The sequence below is a fragment of the Astatotilapia calliptera genome, chromosome 14 (assembly GCF_964374335.1).
Source record: "Astatotilapia calliptera chromosome 14, fAstCal68.1, whole genome shotgun sequence".
NCBI classification, from domain to species: Eukaryota; Metazoa; Chordata; class Actinopteri; order Cichliformes; family Cichlidae; genus Astatotilapia; species Astatotilapia calliptera.
The window spans coordinates 8,558,927-8,578,226 of NC_137435.1; the positions used below are offsets into that span (position 1 = coordinate 8,558,927).

At 40.2% G+C, this 19,300-nt stretch overlaps 3 protein-coding genes across 4 annotated transcripts; 2 read left to right on the forward strand and 1 right to left on the reverse strand.

Moving 5' to 3' along the window:
* Window positions 1-3,396: 3,396 nt before the first annotated feature.
* Window positions 3,397-5,851, reverse strand: rwdd2b (RWD domain containing 2B). The gene is made up of 4 exons (XM_026192144.2): window positions 5,359-5,851; window positions 5,213-5,280; window positions 4,391-4,759; window positions 3,397-4,282 (listed from the first exon to the last, which is right to left on the reverse strand). Exons 1-4 carry the CDS (start codon window positions 5,569-5,571, stop codon window positions 4,030-4,032), a joined length of 903 nt encoding a protein of 300 aa, XP_026047929.2. The 5' UTR covers window positions 5,572-5,851; the 3' UTR covers window positions 3,397-4,029.
* usp16 (ubiquitin specific peptidase 16) lies at window positions 5,514-11,089 on the forward strand. Of its 2 annotated transcripts, none has more exons than XM_026192141.2 (18): window positions 5,514-5,562; window positions 6,333-6,399; window positions 6,493-6,686; window positions 6,770-6,873; window positions 6,957-7,069; window positions 7,149-7,381; window positions 7,459-7,551; window positions 7,634-7,764; window positions 7,873-7,960; window positions 8,351-8,429; window positions 8,547-8,638; window positions 8,722-8,775; window positions 8,884-9,042; window positions 9,132-9,807; window positions 10,005-10,099; window positions 10,244-10,330; window positions 10,427-10,571; window positions 10,651-11,089. In XM_026192141.2, exons 2-18 carry the CDS (start codon window positions 6,339-6,341, stop codon window positions 10,770-10,772), a joined length of 2,526 nt encoding a protein of 841 aa, XP_026047926.2. In that variant the 5' UTR covers window positions 5,514-5,562; window positions 6,333-6,338; the 3' UTR covers window positions 10,773-11,089. The 2 variants fall into 2 exon arrangements, with proteins under 2 accessions (XP_026047926.2, XP_026047925.2); XM_026192140.2 differs by lacking the exon at window positions 5,514-5,562 and adding an exon at window positions 5,886-6,133.
* Window positions 11,090-11,132: 43 nt separating this feature from the next.
* Window positions 11,133-18,989, forward strand: LOC113036082 (transcription regulator protein BACH1-like). Its single transcript, XM_026192142.2, has 5 exons — window positions 11,133-11,268; window positions 13,404-13,661; window positions 14,006-15,172; window positions 15,263-15,469; window positions 17,839-18,989. Exons 2-5 carry the CDS (start codon window positions 13,422-13,424, stop codon window positions 18,172-18,174), a joined length of 1,950 nt encoding a protein of 649 aa, XP_026047927.2. The 5' UTR covers window positions 11,133-11,268; window positions 13,404-13,421; the 3' UTR covers window positions 18,175-18,989.
* The last annotated feature ends 311 nt before the right edge of the window (window positions 18,990-19,300 follow it).

The window sequence follows — 19,300 nt, forward strand, 5'->3', positions numbered from 1 at the left end:
GGAACAAGTCTGCCAGAGATCAGTAATATCTTCCCCACTCGCTGTCTGAGGAGGGTGCACAGTATCCTGCGGGACCAACATCACCCTGCGCGCCACCTTTTCCATCTGCTGCCCTCAGGGAGAAGGTACAGGTCTATACAGGCCAGAACATCCAGACTGGCCAACAGCCTGTATCCACAGGCCAACAGCCTGTATCCACAGGCTGTGAGGCTCCTGAACTCTCTGCCCCCCTCTCACGGACAATAACCATATCCAACTTCTTAATAGCAATGAACTGGTCTGCATTGGTGCATCATATCTTTATTCTCTTCCCCCTCCTGCCCCCCCCCCCACCCACCCCCTCTTTCTTAAATAGATAACTATCATATCTGATATCATATCTCACAGTACAATAATATTGAATGGGTTGCATTGTTGTATTTTGTCATGTTTCTCAGGTCTTTGTCTGAATTTCTACGAACATTATTGCTAAGGATTGTCTTATTGCATTGGAGTCACACTGGGTTAAATATGTACACTTGGGTTTTAAGGGGTATTTATTATTTTCTTCTTTTTTTGGGGTTGTATGGAAGCCCCAAACGCAATTTCATTGTTCTTGACAATGACAATAAATAAATAAATACTAAATACTAAGAAATGTCAGCTTTGTTATTTGGTTTGAGATGTGCATTTTTCCCATCCAGCCCTCAACCAAATGCTGGATCCTTAACTTGGTGCCCAGTCGCCAAAACACTGAGAAATCCTGCTCTATTAAACTAAAGGCCTCTTTCACATTGGCTAGGAGGAGAACAGTAAACAGAAATTGTGTGCATGGGAGCAAGGAGAACATTGCTGCCATTCTCTACTTATTAAGGATCACATGGGACAACCAGAGGACTGTTGGAACAATAGTTTGCTGATGAATATGACCAAATTTGAACTTCGAGAAGTGTCTGAAGACAGGAAAATCCAGTTGTAGTAGAATCACAGTCTGGGCTAGGATGACTGGACATCATTGACGAAACAGTAAGATCTGGATTGCACCACTGTGAATCAAATCTCAAGAGAAAGTGGGTCACGCAGCAAGACACCGACCCATGCAATTCAGTCTCCCAAGGAATGCTTAAAGAGGAATAAAGTTAATGTTCTGGAGCAGCCAACTCAAAGTCCTGACCTTAACCAAACAGAAGTGTTATGGAAGGACATGAAGCAAGCAGTTCATGTGAGGAAACCTACTAACATATAAGATGAAGCTGCTCTGTACAAGAGACAGGCTAAAATTCCTTTAAGCTCGTGCTGATCCACAGTTACATTCAGTTGCAAACGGGGTCCCACCAGATACTATAACCAAAGACTTAGATGATTCTGATTAATGGATCATTTTACTCAATAAAAAGACCATGCTTAATATTTTTTATGTAAAAAATATTATTTGTGCTTCTATTTATGCTTTCTTATTCTTTAGTAATCACTGGACTGCTCTCTCTATCTACCAGTAGGTAAAAAGGTAAGGAATCTACAGGTTACTTACAGCAAGAAGGAAGTTAGTATTGACTCTGTGAACATGTATTAATGATTTGCACTAGAGCTGCAGTACAGGTCAATAACAGTTTTCCACTCCCTAATATCTTAATTGTAACAATGAACTATTACAAATACATTTACTGAGGTTCAGCTTGCAGGTAGAAACCAATTAACCTCTGATGGAGCAGGCATAACTACGGTATGGAGCCATTTCACACTTTGGCATTCATATTTCAAGGCATAAATTTATCATGACTTTAGAACAGCAGTCATTGTCACATGTCGCGATCACGTGCTGGAACATCACAAGCACCATTCGTCAGCTCACCTATTCAAGGAATAAGTGGGAAAGGACACTTACAGTGTCTGACAGTAACCATACAAAGCTTTCTATTTAGCCATAAATCAAGCATTTATTGACTAATTTCCTTAGAATTAGCACATTTTCAGGTCAGTTTTTAGGATATGTCATCTGCTGTTCTATGAGTCTACTTTTAACATGAAAACCAAATTACTTTATTGAAACATGACTGCTTCTTACAGTAATTTGCAGTCCATACTCCATGATTCAGTCCTTTATCAAAGCTGCTGTGATGTGATTTACATCATTAGTCATAACTTTACAGAGTATAGTAATGATGCACATCCCCGCTGAATGATTCAGTGCAGAGACCTTCATATAGAGGCGCTAACTAATGAAGGATTATTAGACCCAGAGATGTATAATGTGGATCTGGATGGGGTCACTTCTTCTGATTTACAGTATTCTACTGAGGATCCTGAGGAATCAGATGATGTGAATGCACCTGGAAGTCAAGCTCTCTTCAACGAAGAAACAGAAGGGCTCTCTGATGAGACTTTGAAGATAAAAGTCAGAAGTCCTTGTTCCAATAGACCTCTGACAAGAGTGAATATACACTGTAAGAACAAAAGAACCCATAAAATCAGCAGTGGCAGAAAAGGGACTGTCAAAAGAAGCAGCACAAAGACTGTAAAATGAACCAGCATCTCACAGGACAATGGAGGCTTGGAACTAAAATCAAGGTGAGGAACTCCTGCTCGTGGCTGCCTCTAGATTTAGTATCTGTTCAACACATAATATTTCAAATGTTATTTGGAAAAAATCACAAATGGAGATTGTAAAGGACTTTGTGATGTTTTAGCTGCTTTAATTTGTGTTCAAATGCAGATACAACCCCTCCGTTTTTACAGCACTCCATACTGTCTGAGCTTGTAAATCACAGTAGTCAGTTTTCACATAAGTAACAAGTGAACACCAATTAATCCAAATTATTGCTTTACTATTCCAGCTTTTTTTCTCATGCTTTTAGACAGAAGTTAGGATTTTAAACATGTTTAGGAAGTTAAGATATTACTGTTTCCATGTTTCCCCAATTTAATTATGTTATGCTGCCATCTGCTGGACAGTGTAGACCAACAGAGTCTGCAAGTGCAATCTGCATGGATCTAAACATCAACTTTGTCTTCAATTTGTATTATTTCCTTTCAGCGTAGAACTGTGCACTGAACCAGACTTAATCATACCTTTTATTGTTAGTTTTAATACTAAATTAATCACAGAAATTACTAAAAGTACATGTCTCACTGGTAATATAACTTTGGCAATCTAACTTCCTAAATTAAATTACTCTGTGTTCAGACTCGTTTGAAGACTTTACATTCTTCTGTATTTCCTTATTATTATGTGATAAAAATGGTGAATTGATACCTTTTAAAGGCTGTATCTAAGGAGTGCACTTTGCATCAAAAAAAGAAAATCAAGAATATCCATTTATATCATAATACGTTAGACACAACTCCAGAGGGGAATCAACAAAGAGAACTTGTTTGTTTTTTTCATCCAAGGCTTGGTGGGGGAGAAATTAAGATTAATGATAAATAACCACACGTTTTAATTGCCAGTGTATAATCCACAGCAACGCATAATTTATCTAACAACTAATCATTCAAAGAAAATTGGAGAAAGAATTTCCATGCTTATGATATCTATAATTCATAAAAAGAAAATCAACAGATTTAAAAAAAACAGATATCCAGCATTTTGTTGACAATGTTGTTCAATTATTAAAATGTTATCAAACCTGAAAATCCTATAATAGCCCCGTAGTAATAACACACTGGTGCCATTTCAGAAAAGAAACACCTGGGGCAATTCGTGATATGCAGGAGTATTAAAATTGCAAATATAACTAAAGTCCTTGAGGAAACTCTCAGATAAACATCTTTTTTCTTCCTTCTTTTGATAAAATGTGCCTATTAAAAAAAAGAAGAAGAAAGAAATGAAAACTGTTCCTCAAAATTGCAGAAATGTTCTTTCTGCTTTTTATTCCAGTGAATTTTGCAGGTATGACAACTTTGAAACTCAAAAAGTTAGTTAGTTAATTTGTTTCATTTTATCAGCTTATTCCATTCCCATTTCATTTAAAAGTTATTTTCAGAATAAGTAATTTCAGTGACAAGGCACCGGTACAAAAACTATGTACATCCATTATCTCGGTCTGACTACTACCTCCCTTCAATGCCAAAATACATCTGAAAGACTTCACAACAGCCTTTCTCATTCAAGAACTGGTAGAGCTGCCCAAGGTCCATGTGATTGCCTCTGTTTCCATGGGGGTCAAACATTGCTTCTTCAAAGCCTGTAAATTTGCGCAGGGAGTCTATATGTTCAACAAGCCTGCTGTCCTCACTCTGACAATCAAGGGAAATATCCTCTCTGTGTCGAATCATGATCTTCTTCCATGTCAAAACCTTCACTCTGTGAAATAGGGGAATAAGATTGGAAAAATATTAAACCTGACACCTCAGCAGGCTTCTGGCTGTGATTAAGTCATCCCCAAAAAACCCAAATCAACAGGCAAGGTACCTGGACCAGAAATCCTCGCAGGCAGATTGAAGACCTTCCACACACACAATACCAGGTTTCCCAGGCATGCTAAATCCTGACAGGCCCAGCTCCTTTGACCAATCCAAGATGTTCTTCCTTTTCGACTTGTTGTAAATGTGGTGACTGTAGATCCACAGCCGGCTGAACACTTCAGGCATCCGAGGTGAGGCAGACTCCTTCTTAGGACCTGGGGCTTCTAATAAGCTCTTATCAATAAAAAGCTGGAGGTTGTCTTTCACCCATTCAACAGCAGAGAGCACACATATTTCCCCCTGGCAGTTTCCCATGAGGTATGCATTAAGAAGTGCCTGGAGCTGTGTCTGCTGGGCCCTACTGAGACCAGAACACCTGAAGAAAGAATAACACATGTTCTAAGAAGGTTTCAAAGAACATTTAAGGTCACTTGGCACTGGGAATTTCCATATCTGGGAGCAATGACAGCACAGCTTCAGGAGGTTCAGCGCTATTAATTATAGTGACTAATGATACACTTTAAACAAATTAGAGGCACTGTTTCTTCCACTTACTGCTGTGGCTGTGTTATTGTTACACAAATTAAATTTTCTTTCATTCAAAACTATATTTAAAGGCAACACTGTGAATGCTATCTGTGCTCATCCAGGCTGCGCTTCCTATATGGTAGAAAAACCTGGGCCACTAGTATTCTATTCACTATACTATTGTTTTCGCTCTCTCTCGTTTTTTTCAACAAGTCTGTACACAGGCAGGTGAGACTCTCCTGAGTGAGCTCCCTAACTATTTTCCTTTATGTTAGGAGTTCAAATGAGGATAATCGCTTACCGGACTGTTATTTCTGGTAACACACTAGGATATTCAGATGGGTAAGCACAGGACAGAATGAACACCGTCTGTATGGGGAAAAAACATGAGAAATTAAACTAAATAATGATTTTTAAAAAAATTATATATAATGACAGATTAGTTACCCCCTCTGTGTTCGCAGAGTCCAGCTTTTGTTTGATGAGAAACTGGGGTCTGGACGGTGGAGGGCCGCCTGTTGAAGCTGAGCCCTCCACGTAGTCCCTGAGCTCGGCTAGTGCCAGCTGGTCAGTGAACTCCAGCTCCTCCACGGTGGGGAACATGCTGGTTAGCAGCTCTATCTCTGCAAGCTGAGACTCAGCCCACTCCAAGTAAGACATGCTGCTTTAGTCGAGAACTAAAATAGTCAATCTTTTCTAATGTTCATTTAAAAAGTTACCAGTTACACCGTTTTCTGGTACGTCCAAAAATATGACTCACTTATGCTAACACATACCATGTTTCCGGCCGTAAACCAGCCTCTAAAATTGATTTCGTTACAGAACAGTATGAAATCTGAAAACAAAATAGTATTTTTATGTATACAGTATAGACATACAGAGGCAGTTTACCACTGTCTAGTGTCCCGCAACGTCTAATAATGAAGTTTTGTTTGAACTCGGACTCTTTTGGCCGACGCACGCAGGAAACACACGGCAGCAGAAACAGCGGCCCCATCACATTTTGTTCCTTTGCATGTGTCAGCTGGGATTTTTTTTCCTGCCAAATCACTGGAGTTATTTTTGCGTGTTCTAAACTTTACGAATCAACGTATTTACACTAAAGCTCGCGATTTATTTCTCCAGTCAACAGTCTAACGTAATTATGTCCGAATTAGAGAAGTCAGGAATAGAAAGTAAACGAAACTGAAGACGATTAGGGTTTTAGGCTCGGTTTGTCACAGTAAGTTGAATGGCCCATGAGGGTGATGATTAAATTTAACGATATATTTCTTATTGTGTGTGTGTGTGTGTGTGTGTGTGTTTTTAACAGAATTTGCCGTCACTGAACTCTATTAGCAGCATTATAATCTCATGTAGGTATTAGCCAAAGCTAGCCTTCTGTTTCACTTGAGTGCTGTGTTCGATTCCCATCTCTAAAGGTGAAAATGGGAAAGAAGAGGGGAAAGGACAAGACCTCCAAGGAGGATGATGAGCTTGACCTGACAGGTAAAGAATATTTCATCATCTTTCATGTCATGCAACAACCTGTGGAAAGCCTAGTGTGAGACTTCCTTTTCATTTTAATCTTTATTGTCCCAGTTCCATCCTGTAGGCATATTAAGAAGGGAACAGACCAAACTCTTCTCAAGAAACTTTCTGGTACCTCAGATTGGACGAGTTGTCAGGATTGTAAGCAGGAAGAAAATAAAGAAAATATCAACAACCATCTGCCACAGGAGGCTGAGGAAGAAGAAGAAACAGGATTGTGGATGTGCTTGAAATGCGGCCATAGAGTGAGGTTTTGTTTTTTTTTGTAACTATTTGTCATTGGGTTTAAAATGGCGTGCATTTTTTCTAAATGCGTCTTTTCCACTAGGGATGTGGACGGAATTCTGAGAATCAGCATGCCATCAAACATTATGAAACTCCCCGGTCTGATCCACACTGCTTGGTGGTCAGCTTGGACAACTTTAGTGTGTGGTGAGCATTTTATGTTGTTTTGCTAATCATAGGCCTCTACATCAAGTTTGAAATAAGAATAATATGTTTTTGGTTTTTCGCAGGTGTTATATATGTGATGATGAAGTCCATTACTCCAGAACAGGGCATTTGGCTCAGCTAGTAACCAACCTGAAAAAGCAAACATCTTCAGATTCTATAAAACGACCACAGAAACGTAGGTACCACTGGGGAAGTCTAACACGCACATACATTAGACTGCTTCTAACCATGTCAACCCTGTTTGCTTTCTTTAGGGGTCAAGGAGGAAGATGCCTTGATGGAAGCTAAACAGAAGGCGGAGACTGTAAAAGAAGATGAAAATGAGGACAAGGAAAACAAAGAAAACGGGGATCACCAAAAGAAAAACACAAAGAAAGAGACTGTTGGGAAATCTCAGAAGAAGAGCACAACTGAAGAGCATTGTGGTGTTTCAGTAAAGGGTCTGAGCAATCTGGGAAACACCTGCTTTTTCAATGCAGTCATCCAGGTAAGACTGATCCTTACAGGATGCCGGTCTTGAGTTCAGTGAGAGTTATTACTGATTGCTATCGTTTTCTTTTCCAGAATCTGTCTCAAACACAACTCTTAAAACAGACTCTCAACAAAGTGACAGAAGAGAAAAGTCTCAACATTAAACCCGGTGCTTCCTTAGATCTGGTGTGTTTTCCCCACTTAATAGAGTAGTTATGTTCCTCTACTCATTACTATTTATAACTAACTTTCTTTATTATGATGACAGGAGCCTATAGAAGTGCAGTTAGACGGTCCCGGATCTCTAACTTTGGCTATGTATCACCTACTCTGTGAGATTCAGGAATCGAAGAAGAGTGTAGTAACACCACGGGAGCTGTTCACACAAGTTTGTAGAAAGTAAGAATGACTATAGTTTTATGTTAAAAGTCAACTTTAAAATGTGCTTAAAAGTATAGCTCCCAGCATTAGTGCAAGCGTGGCTCATCATTCATCTTATCTGTGCAGGGCTGCCAGGTTCAAAGGATTTCAGCAGCAAGATAGCCAGGAGTTGCTGCGCTACCTGTTGGATGGCATGAGAGCCGAGGAGCACAATGTGTGTACTGAGTTTGAAACTGATCTCCCCATATTTAAGTCTGATAGATTTCTACTAAAATGAGAACTGTGGCTCTTCAGAGGGCTATATGTTACATTGCAATAGATTGGTTTGACAGCAGAACACTGCTGTAGTGAGTTGTTTTATGTGGCGGCATTAAATGTAAGAAATTGTGTTTTAAAAACATTTTCTGTGTCCTATTTAATGACCTTATAATTCTTCTTCTCAGACAGTTGGTTAATTTTCTGTGTGCAGAGGTTTTAACAGGAGCAAATTTTAAGGGTAAAGGCCCTAAAATTAAGGTTTTGTGAAGAATGGATGTCTCCATCTTGTGGTTAATCAAAGGTATCTTTCATCTTTTGAATATTACGGTTGTATCTGTGTTAACAGAGAATAAGCTCAGGAATAATGGACACATTGAAACAATCTAGAGAAGGCACAGATGGAGAGCTGAAAACGCTACTAAAAGGCAAGTAATGCTGCTATGTATTATTAATCAGTGTTAAATAAAAGTACGTTGCTAAAGTTTTTGCACAGTAGCTTTTCTTTGAGAAATGTGGCTCTGACGTTTAATTTCTTCTTTCAGAGTATGAGAAAAATGGATTTCTAAAAAACTTTGTTGACCAAGTTTTTGGTGGTGAAATTACCAGCACTATTATGTGTCAGCAGTGTAGAACGGTATGTATGAAGACCAGAAAGTAAGTAAGAGAATATATCCTGATGATGTCACTCTAAAAATATCCACTTGTTCATCCTTACAGGTTTCTGTGGTCACAGAGATGTTTTTAGATCTTTCCCTTCCTGTTTCTGATGAGGTAAAGCAGGCATTTGTTTTGCTTTTTTGTTTTGTTTTTGATAGTTACTTGAGTAGTTATTTGTTAATGTCTGTATCAGTTATTGTTCCCTATTGTGGCATCCTATAGGCATATAGAAAGAAGAACCAAAAAAAGAAGACCAGTGCTTCAAGCCAGGATGACAGCAGCAGCCCTGTTCGGACTAGTGGGAATGATGACATTCCCACTGGGGCTGGCAGCAAGTACCAGCAGAAGAAAGCCAAGAAGCAAGCAAAGAAGCAGGCAAAGGTGTGTCAGTGAATGCATACTGAAGGAAGTTTCTTTTTTCTTAAACTTAATTCATTAATTAATCCAAATTAATCCATCTCGACTTTCAGCATCAAAAAAGACAGCAGAAGCTTGAGGGTAGAGCCACTTTGGACAGTCTCACCTCTCCCAGCCAGGCTGAGAGCGAACACACAGATGCTACAGCAGAGTCAAAGGACAGGGAAAACACTGATAATGAAACACTTGAAGAAGATTCACAACATCCTGCTCCAGTCAGTGTGTCTGAAGAGGACCAAAAGCCCTGCAACGCAGTGCAGGTGGAGCAGGAAAAAGAAGAGGATGAGGATTCAGCGAGTGACCCTGACTCATCAGTCAGCAACCGGTTTACTGCCTTATCAGTGGAACAGCACTCAAAGGACAGTACCGTATGCAATGAAATGGCTAACATGGGTCATGAAGAAGACAAGACAGAAGAGGAAGACACACAGCTGGTGAGGAAAATGAGTAAAGTAACCTTGGATGATGCCTTTATAGAAGACACTGACGCAATGGAACAAAGCATGGAGAGTGAAGATGGAGTGATGGAGACTAAGGAATATACAGTAATAAACCAAGATCCAGAGCTGGCCTTCCACACGATGGCTGTCAGGACAATCCCAGAGAAACAGGAGTGTTCAGTGCAGTCGTGCCTTTTTCAATTCACAGAAGTAGAAACCCTCACGCAAAACAACAGTTTACTTTGTGTCACCTGCACCAAACGGCAGCTGGGGAACAACAAGTCTGGAGGTATTTAAAATGCTTCCACATCAGTACTTAGTACTTAGTCTGCTATTTAATGTCCTTTGCATGTCTATGCACAAGCAATTTTGCATAGTGAAGTATCACAAATGTGTAATTTTCTTTTCTAATACCATTATTAAACTTTCTTTATACATAGTTTAGGGATCGACTAAAACCCACTGTCTTTTTTGTGCTGTGTTTAGGATCCAAGAAGAATATCTACACTGATGCCTTGAAGCAAATCCTTATCTCCTCTCCACCTTCAGTCCTTACTCTTCATTTAAAGAGATTTCAACAGGTATGCTCTGCACTGATCCAGTTCGCTGTCAGCTAAGGTTTTTATCACAGAGTTATGAGCCAAGCTTTAAAGAACATTGAACCCTTTATGGTAAGGCAATCAAGAAATCACTATTTGGATTTTAATGATGTTTTTTACCTGTAGAATGGCTACAGTATTTGTAAGGTGAATAGACATGTCACCTTTCCTATGATACTGGATCTAGCTCCCTTCTGTGCAGTCAAATGCAAGGTAAGTATGGGAAGTAACATGTTTTATTATACTGTACAAAGACGGCTATAAGTGAATTAAATGTAGAAGCACTAACCACTAGTTGTTTTGAAACAGAATATACCAGAGGGACATAGTCAGATCTTATACGGTTTGTATGGCATCGTAGAGCACAGTGGAACAATGAGGTCAGGTCATTACACGGCCTATGTGAAAGTGCGGCCCGAGTGCCCTCAGCCCTCATCCAATGGACTTACAGACGGTGGGTGTACTCTGGCTTGACCGTTAATAGGATAAACACTTCTAAAAATGAAATGTATAAACTCATCGTTTCCCTTCAGGAGATGCAGAGCCATCCAGAGGATCCTGGTTCCACATCAGCGACACAAGCGTTCAACCTGTGAGTGAGAGTAAAGTCCAGAGCTGCCAAGCCTACCTCCTCTTCTATGAAAGGCTCCTCTAATTGTGCATCACCACTCAGGAAATCCAAATAAACCAATGCTGCTTCAGTTTCACCTTCTAAGGGATCTCAAAGAATATTTCCGCCTCTACCTGTTCTGTCAGTGTCTGAAATTGTATGACAGTGTCTGAAATATTAAACAGGTCATTTTTATCAGTCTCATACCAGTACAGAAAACCTAGTTGGACAATGAATTGACAATATGGAACTGGAAGTCACAGTTTCAGTATATTAATGAAAGCTTGGGATAGATGATATGTAGATATATATTTTTTTCTTTTTTAAATCAATGTCATGTAATTAAATGTTGCAAAAACAAACTCCTCTCCTGTGTGCTGGTTTGTCGATACTTGCTATGAGTCTGCGCAGTAAGTGCTGCTAGCGCTTCCTTGTCCAAGCTGTCACATGACTACAGTGAAGTCAGGCTCGGAATGGCCAGAAGCATCTGTACCCTATCCCTAAATTTACTAATGGCAGTGTTATCCAGGTAGCATGGCAGGTCAGTAAACGTTTGGCTTTTTAAAGAGCATCGAGTAAAGTCACAATAGCGGAATGTTTCAGTTTCTGTTTTTTTGCTAGCAAAGGATAAATACGAACTGAGCGCAGTTAAAGCTAACGGTCTGGCCTAGCCTCAAGCTTTTCCGTTTGCAGACAATTACCACTGTTATTTGTTTAGCTAAACGAATCTAATATAAGTCGTCAGTAACATAACGAACTGATCATAATTTTGGACATGCTTTTATTGCCTTTATCCACCAGGCCCAGTTGATTAACTTGGCTAAACGTGAGTCAGCATTTTAGCGTTGAACTTGGCGTACAAGTTAAAGAGTCACCGTTTAACCCACATTTCCTTGCTGTGGGGAACTATTAGTTATCGGCAAGATTAAATATTTGCGAAGTTAGATAGTTAAATATTGAGAGGCAGTCGCCTAACTTAAGGACTATGTTAGAAGTAATTTTAGCGAACGTTATAGTTATTTTTCTCTTCGTTACTTTAGTCAGATTAAAAGAAAAACTCACTGGAGCATGTTTTTACATGTCGTTATACTTATATAGGTATTAAATTCTATTTGACTAACTATTCATCAGTAATTTCCTTGAGGGAGAATTTTATTCATAATCAAGTGTTTCGCCAAGTAGCTGGTTGGATGTCTTGTACCACTTCTGCTGCCCATAACAGCAGTTTAAGTTCCTGAACCTTTACATAACTTTACATAATACTAAAGCTCCCCTTGCAATACTCAACATTGGGATTTCTCACTTTTTTTCCAACTGCATATTACGTTTAACATTGTCAGTCTGTTTTATCCAGTAAAATAAAGTTATTTCACTTCGCTTATTTTTTTCCCCACAAAATGAGATTGTTACTCATATAAACACTGTCACTAAAATGTGCAATAAATGTTACCATAAGAGGGTCTGCCGTCAGTTTTTGGTTGAATTGGGTCAAGTTGGTAATTACATGCAGTCTGTTTCTGTTAATATAACACTTAACTGTGATAAATCATTGAAAGCTACTTTTTTTGCTGTCTATATAGACAGAAGCTGGCACTTAGTTATTAGATTTGTATTCCGGAATCTCCCTGTTTTATAAGAAAACTGATAAAGACTCATTTGGACTGAATGATCAGTGCAGTCCCAAATGGTCATTTTTGTGCAACACTCTCAAGCTGTGAGCAACCATTTAGACATTTAGAAAAAAATTAAATACAGTCACAAGGCAGCCACTGATTTTTTTTTTTTTTTTTAATGTATTAGTTTATTTTTGATTGCAAGGAATTTGCTGTCCTGTTTTACTTGAGTGACTGGGCCGTTAGTTTGCTCTGAATCAGGATTTAGCTTTGCTGAGCTAAGTGTGTCCATTGTTTTTTCAGTCTTGCTGATTTATACATTCATGATTTATAAATTTGCTCGGCTAACATTATCTCGGTCATACATGAGATGAACCCTCTTGTTCGTAATATTCCCAGTATTTTAATTAATTAAATAAAATATAAATATTTGGTGTCCCTGTATTGATATGCTATTGCCACACAAAATATTGTGATACATTATTCTTTTTCTTTTTTTTTTCACCAAAAAAATGTGCCTTGCAGCTGTCTGTGGTTGCCTCATGATACACGGAAGGCTTTGCTAAAGACACCTTTAGTGCAAGCAATGATTAGTTGTATTGTATTCTGCTCATTTTTTAGTTATTTAATCCATAGAATGTCTGCAAACTCTTAAGAAAACATACATTCAAAGTCACGTTGACAACTTACAATTGGTCTAAAATCTGGAACGGTTTATGTCGTCATAGATGAGTTACAGTACCAACATCGGAGAACCAGAAACCCATGAATTTCTGTACTGTGTCTTTTATTTATTTATTTTTACAAATTAATTAAAATGGATGCAAAATCTAGACGAAATAAGAAAATAATTATAGTTACTTCTGCATGATTTGGCAGATTTTCTTTCCAACTCAAAGAGATTTGTGTCTTGAGCTGGGAATCTTTCACTTGTTAGGCAAATGTGTAAACTGCTCCACTCTGTAGCCACTATAATATAATACACATTGATAAACCTAGAGAAATGTTTCTTGTGTAATCATGACATTTTTGTTAACTCCATATGGCTCTCTTTTTTGCACAGGCTGAGCTTGTAAGAACTATGGCGCTCCAAGCTCCTCGCACATCGGTGTTCACCTTCCAGTCTGCAGTGCACAGCGCCCACGTTCTGCAGTGTCTGAATGAGCAGAGACAGCAGGACGTCCTGTGTGATGTGACGGTGGTGGTGGAAGACAGGAGTTTCCGTGCTCATTGCTCTGTCTTGGCTTCTTGCAGTGAATACTTTCACAGCAGGGTCACCAGTGTCACCAGCCAGAATCCCATCATCACCTTGCCACATGAGGTTGGTGCCTTGGGGTTCAGCCAATTTATATAGGGAAAAAACTAATATGGGTGATACTGTTGAAAGTAAATGGTGGTAATGTTATACAGGCACCATTATTTTATCCCTATTATCCATGAAAAGTGTATGCATAGTTAGATTTGTTGTCTGTCCACTAGCTTCTATTACTTGGTCCATTTTGTGTCATAATGTGAGTGAAAAACAGTTTATATGCAGTGTTTGGAAAATTCAACTTAAAAAGGTCAATACAGGTACATAAGAGACCTGTTGAAACTGAATTTTTGAGCTGCCTGAGTTTCATTGTGTTTTATTATGTTTCAACAATTTATGTCTTTCCCCTGCAGGTGACCGTAGAGGGGTTTGAACCTTTGCTTCAATTTGCCTATACATCAAAGCTCCTTTTTACCAAAGAAAACATTGATGCTATTCACAGCAGTGCTGAGGTTTTAGGATTTCACAACTTGGAGTCGACATGCTTTGATTTTCTCATCCCAAAGTTTTGTGAAAGCAAAAAATCCTCACAGGAGGTCAAGCAAAAAGTCTGTTGCCAGAGCCGGGATCCTAGTGCAAGTTTTGGCTCTCGTGCAGAGAGTAGCCAACCAGAATCATGTGAGTCACACAGCTCAGTGCCTTCAGGAGGTGATGAACAAATAGACTTCCCGTCGCAGTGTCCACAGAGTGCACAAGGTCAGACAAACAGCAGGGAGGAACACTTCTGTTTGGAGAACTGTGGACCACAAATGGCCCCCTTATCTCTGGAGTTAACAGGAAATGGCATGTGCCCCATGTTGTCTCTGCCTTGCCCAAACTCTGACAAAGCAGATCATCCGTCTCAGTTTTGTGAAAACGACATTTTAGAGATGGGAGACGTGTGCAGTCAAAGTGAGATGCGTTTGGCAGACTGCGGCTTATCTTGTGAGCTGTCAGCCTCGGGGGATGTGAATCCACCAGAACTCATTGATCCACCAGGCAGAGAAATTAAACAAACTGTTGAGACACTTGGTGCAGAAACCAATTGCATCCCTAGCTCATGTCCACTCGAGACTTCAGGGGCAGAAGATTGCAGTACTTTAATAAAACAGAGTGAGGCTCACTTTGAACAGGGAATGACAGGTGATCTTTCAAACTCTGCACTGACTACTCTAAGCCATGAAGAAGGATGTGGCGAGAGAAGTCGCGTGGAGAGGGAGGTGGCTGAACATCTGGCAAAAGGATTCTGGTCCGACCTCTGCCCGTCTCAGGCTCAGCCACTTCCTGTGGATCCAGTGGAACAAAATAATCTAGCAAAAGCATCTGACTTTCACTGGCTTAAGCAGCTGGACCTGAGTGCCAGTGTAGGAGACTGTCCCTTTCTCAGGGACCTTGGAACAGGTGATGATGCAGCTACACACACCGACAGCTTGTCTCAGGCAGAGAAGAGCCCTTGTATGTCCTCCTCAATAAACTCTGCTGATGACTCTGACCTGGACACAGATGGCGATACTGAGGCCAACAACAAAAGAGCGGAAGAGGTTGTTATTATATATGCGTCTGATGTTTGGTTATTGGTAATGGAAGATAGAAAATCAAATTAATCTAAATTGTTTAACTCTAATCTTCAGGTTCAGCTTCCATTCCCAGTGCAGCAAATCTCAGTGCTGAGCCGGAGTGAATTTCAGCAGCTTCTGAAAAAACATTCATTGACCCAGGAGCAGCTGGACTTCGTCCATGACGTCCGTAGACGAAGTAAAAACCGTGTGGCTGCACAGCGGTGCCGGAAGAGAAAACTGGACAGCATATACCAGCTAGAATGTGAAATCAAAGGATTAGTAAGTTGACTCTAACATGCCTGATTTTCCAAACATACTCTTAAACATGCTATAATGTAATTTCATAAACTAGTAATATTTTTTTTTAACTTTGACATGATGTGACCACTGTGAACTGCAGCTTTGTGGATAACACTTCTTTCTGACGCATCCTTACCACCTTTTTCTATCCCTTATTCACACTCGGGTCACAGGGGCAGTAGTCTAAGCAGAGCAGTCTAGTCTTCCCTCTCCCTACCATTGCTTTCCTGCTTGTCCAGGGAAACACTGAGTTGTTCCCAGGCCAGATGAGAGAAATAATCTCACCATTGGGCACTGGGGGTGCCTCCTCCTGGTATCACATGTCCAAATCACCTCACCTAGGAGGCATCCTAGTCAGGTGCCACCTCAACTGTTCCTTTCAATGTGGAGAAGCAACAGCTCTACAAGTCACTCTTTAATATCCAAACTCCTCATCCTGTCTATATGGGACAGCGCAGTCAGCTTCTCAAGAAAACTCATTTCACAGAGTGTATCCATTATCTTCATTCTTTCAGCCACTAACCGGAGCTCGTAACCATAGTTTAGGGTAAGAATGTAATTTGTCAGACAAATTGACAGCTTGGGTTTTCTGCTCAACTTTCTCTTCACCACAACATATCAGTAAAGTGTCTGCATCACTGTGGACGCAACCCCTATCTGGTTACCCAGTCTCAGTCTCCAGTATTCTCTGAGCTGTGAACAAAACCCAAGATACTCCTCCAATTGGGGCAGCGGTTCCTCCCAGACTCGGAGTGGGGACTCCACCCTTTTCTGGTTGAGAATCATGATCTTGGATTTGGAGGTGTTGATTCTCATTTCTGCCGCTTCACACTTGGTCACAAATCGCTGCAGTGCAAGCTGGAGGTCACTACTTGATGAAGGCAACACAACCACATCATTCGCAAAATGCTACCCTGAAATACTAAGACCTACTTGGCTATGTCCAAATGATGTGTCCAAAAAACTGAACAGAATCTGTGACAAATCTGTGTCCAGCGGAGATCATCAGCCATCTGAATGAATCCGATTTTCTGCCAGCAATGCAAACCAAGCTCTCGCTGTGGTTGCACAGGGTCCGAATGGCTCATAACAACACACCAGATACCCCATACTTCCCACCTTCCCACCACCTCAGTCCTCAGTGGAGGTCAGCAGTATCCCACACCTATTGTATCTAATGTGAGTAGAGCCCCATTAACCCCTCCTGAGTCGTCAGACCAAAAGTCTCATTTCATGGTCACATCAAACCCCTCCCACACATTTTTTGCTTCAGCTACTGCAAGAGCTGCAGTCCACTGCTGTTACCTGTCAGCTGCATCTAGAGTTCCATAGGTCACTATCTGGTTCTTGGTTTAACACCACAACAGCAGTGCCACCTCTAGAATTTTGCTCAGGAAAGCAACCTTCTTATCCAATGAAGAAAGCCCTCAACTTTTTGGTAGTAAACCAGGGGGATACAAGCATATCTACCCCTGGCTGCCACCTCTTAGGACAGCTCCAGAGTCAAGCCCTCCTCCAGGAAACTAGTTCCAGAGCCTGAGCTATGTGTTGAGCCAAGCCGGCTATATTTAGACTGTATCTCAACACCTTGTGCACCAGCTTAGGCCCCTTCCCCACCAGAGAAGCAACATTCTGTGTACCAAAAGCTAGCTTTGGAAGTTGGGGATAGGACTGCCAGAACCTTCGCCCCAATCTGAATGGCACTGAACCCTGTCCTCAAGTGCAGCAACCAGGCACTCACCCTCTAGCTTCAAGGTTGTACCCAGGTAATCCTGTCCCGGGCAGGATAACTGGAACCTTGATTTCTTCATCATCATAGGAGTTCTTGTCCACTTTATATAACATAAATGGCTGTAAGTAGGGTGGTAAAAGTAACTGAATGTATCCTGTTTTATTGAAATAACTTTAATAATGAGTGGTAGAGATAGGTTTATAAATTGAACTGACTGGACTAGTATATTAAATACTATAGAGAGAATATGAGAAATTTTGGTTAAATGTTTGCTACCAGCTCCACTGATTGATGTCTTTTTATGTATGTTATTAAGTGCTAATTAGCTAGCCTCAGCTCATGTTGATTACGTCATTCCTTGGAACTCCAGCTGCAGCTAGCAGTGGTACACCTTGCTCTCTTCATAAGAACTTGCTGCAGGTTTCTCAGCTTTGCAGTATGTATCCCAGAGAGCAGAAAATGCTAGCTAGCCTGCAGGTAGGGAAACAAGAGGTGGTACTCGTTAGTAGTAACTGGGCTTTCAAAAAAATTGTACAGTTAAATTGTAGATGAAATGAACCAAATGCATTATTAAAAGGTCAAAAATGAGTGAGCTTTACTGTTATCCTCCCCACAGAAAAGTGAGAAAGAGCGGCTGCTCCAGGAGCAAACAGAACTGAAGCAAAACCTTGAGGACATGCAGCAGAGCCTTTGTGGCCTGTGTAAAAGTGTTGAATCTTGCTCTGATCAGGACCAGTTACAGATTCTTTCCAGATTCTCCTCGCAAGATATTCCCATCCCTTCTCCCAACATTGTTCCAGCAATTGAATTGGTAAGTTCAGAGTGTGAGCAGAGCGGGCAAACTGTACAAACAGTTCAAGTCGCTGAGCCGCAGGCCGGCACAGAGGACACGGGCTGCCCTGTTCCTACATCTCTGCTCAGTGCCTGTCTGGATATGAACAGCAGCTTATAGTAACTGGACTTAAACTACATGGTCACTTGTAATCATGCAGGCCCACAGGTCAAAGGGTGAAACTTGGTTCTATATTGTAATCCTCTTTTGGGATAGACATGCTTTCCTGTGTGTTTCACTAAATAATTGTCTGCCTGGTAGAGGCAACTATCATGTCAGGCGTTTTCTTTGCTGTACTTCTAGTCTTCATTTTACTGTAGCAAAAAAAATTAACCAGTATTCATTGTTTTAAAGGTGCAGGCAATTTTCAGGTAGTTCCTAAAAGTTTCCATTTGAAAATTAGGAGGATAAAAGTAGGTTTGCTTTTCTCAGGGAAGCTCATAACCTGACTGTATTTTGAATCATGCTGCGCACCCAAACAGGTATGAAAAAGATGTTTTATTTTACGCTAATTAGTCTGTTGTTTTAATCTTAACACATACTGTATTAATATTTACAACTATGCTATTTCTTTGATTAAATAGGCATAGAACTAATTGAATCTTTTCCAGTAGACTAACAAATTTACACAGCTAACCTAACTTTTCAACCGCATTATTTGAATACTAATGTATTTTAAACTCTAGTAGGTCTAAAAGTGTTACAAGGGAACATAAGAAGTTATTTCATTTTATGCAAAATGTGCCTTATGCAATTGTGTAATATGGATTCAAAAAGATGAGGGCATCTTTGTATATGCTTGTTTCAAGCACTATTGCACATTAACCCAGAGCTAATATTGATGGCATTGTGTTACATGTTTTGTCTGCATGTTCAGTATTTTTATTAAATGCTTTTATGGATTACAAATTTAAATAAACAACACTTTGTTATCATTCATTGTTTTATTTCAACTTCCAATCTTTGGTTGTGTGCGCTACCAGAGTTTGGCCAGTAGATGGAAGTATAACTCTACCTCACCAGATGAGACAGACGTGACTAGAGTAACATAAGAGGCTCAGACTAGACCTTCAGGGAGGGTAACTGCACACTGAACTCTAAATAAGGGAAGGCAAGGAGTTTGTGCTAATCCACCTGACAGAAAAATGTGCAATTTCCTGTTATCTGTCATCCAATTAAACAAAACTTATTTAATTGAGTAAATGAAAACCCAGTAACAAACCCAGGTTTAAAAAACAAACAAACA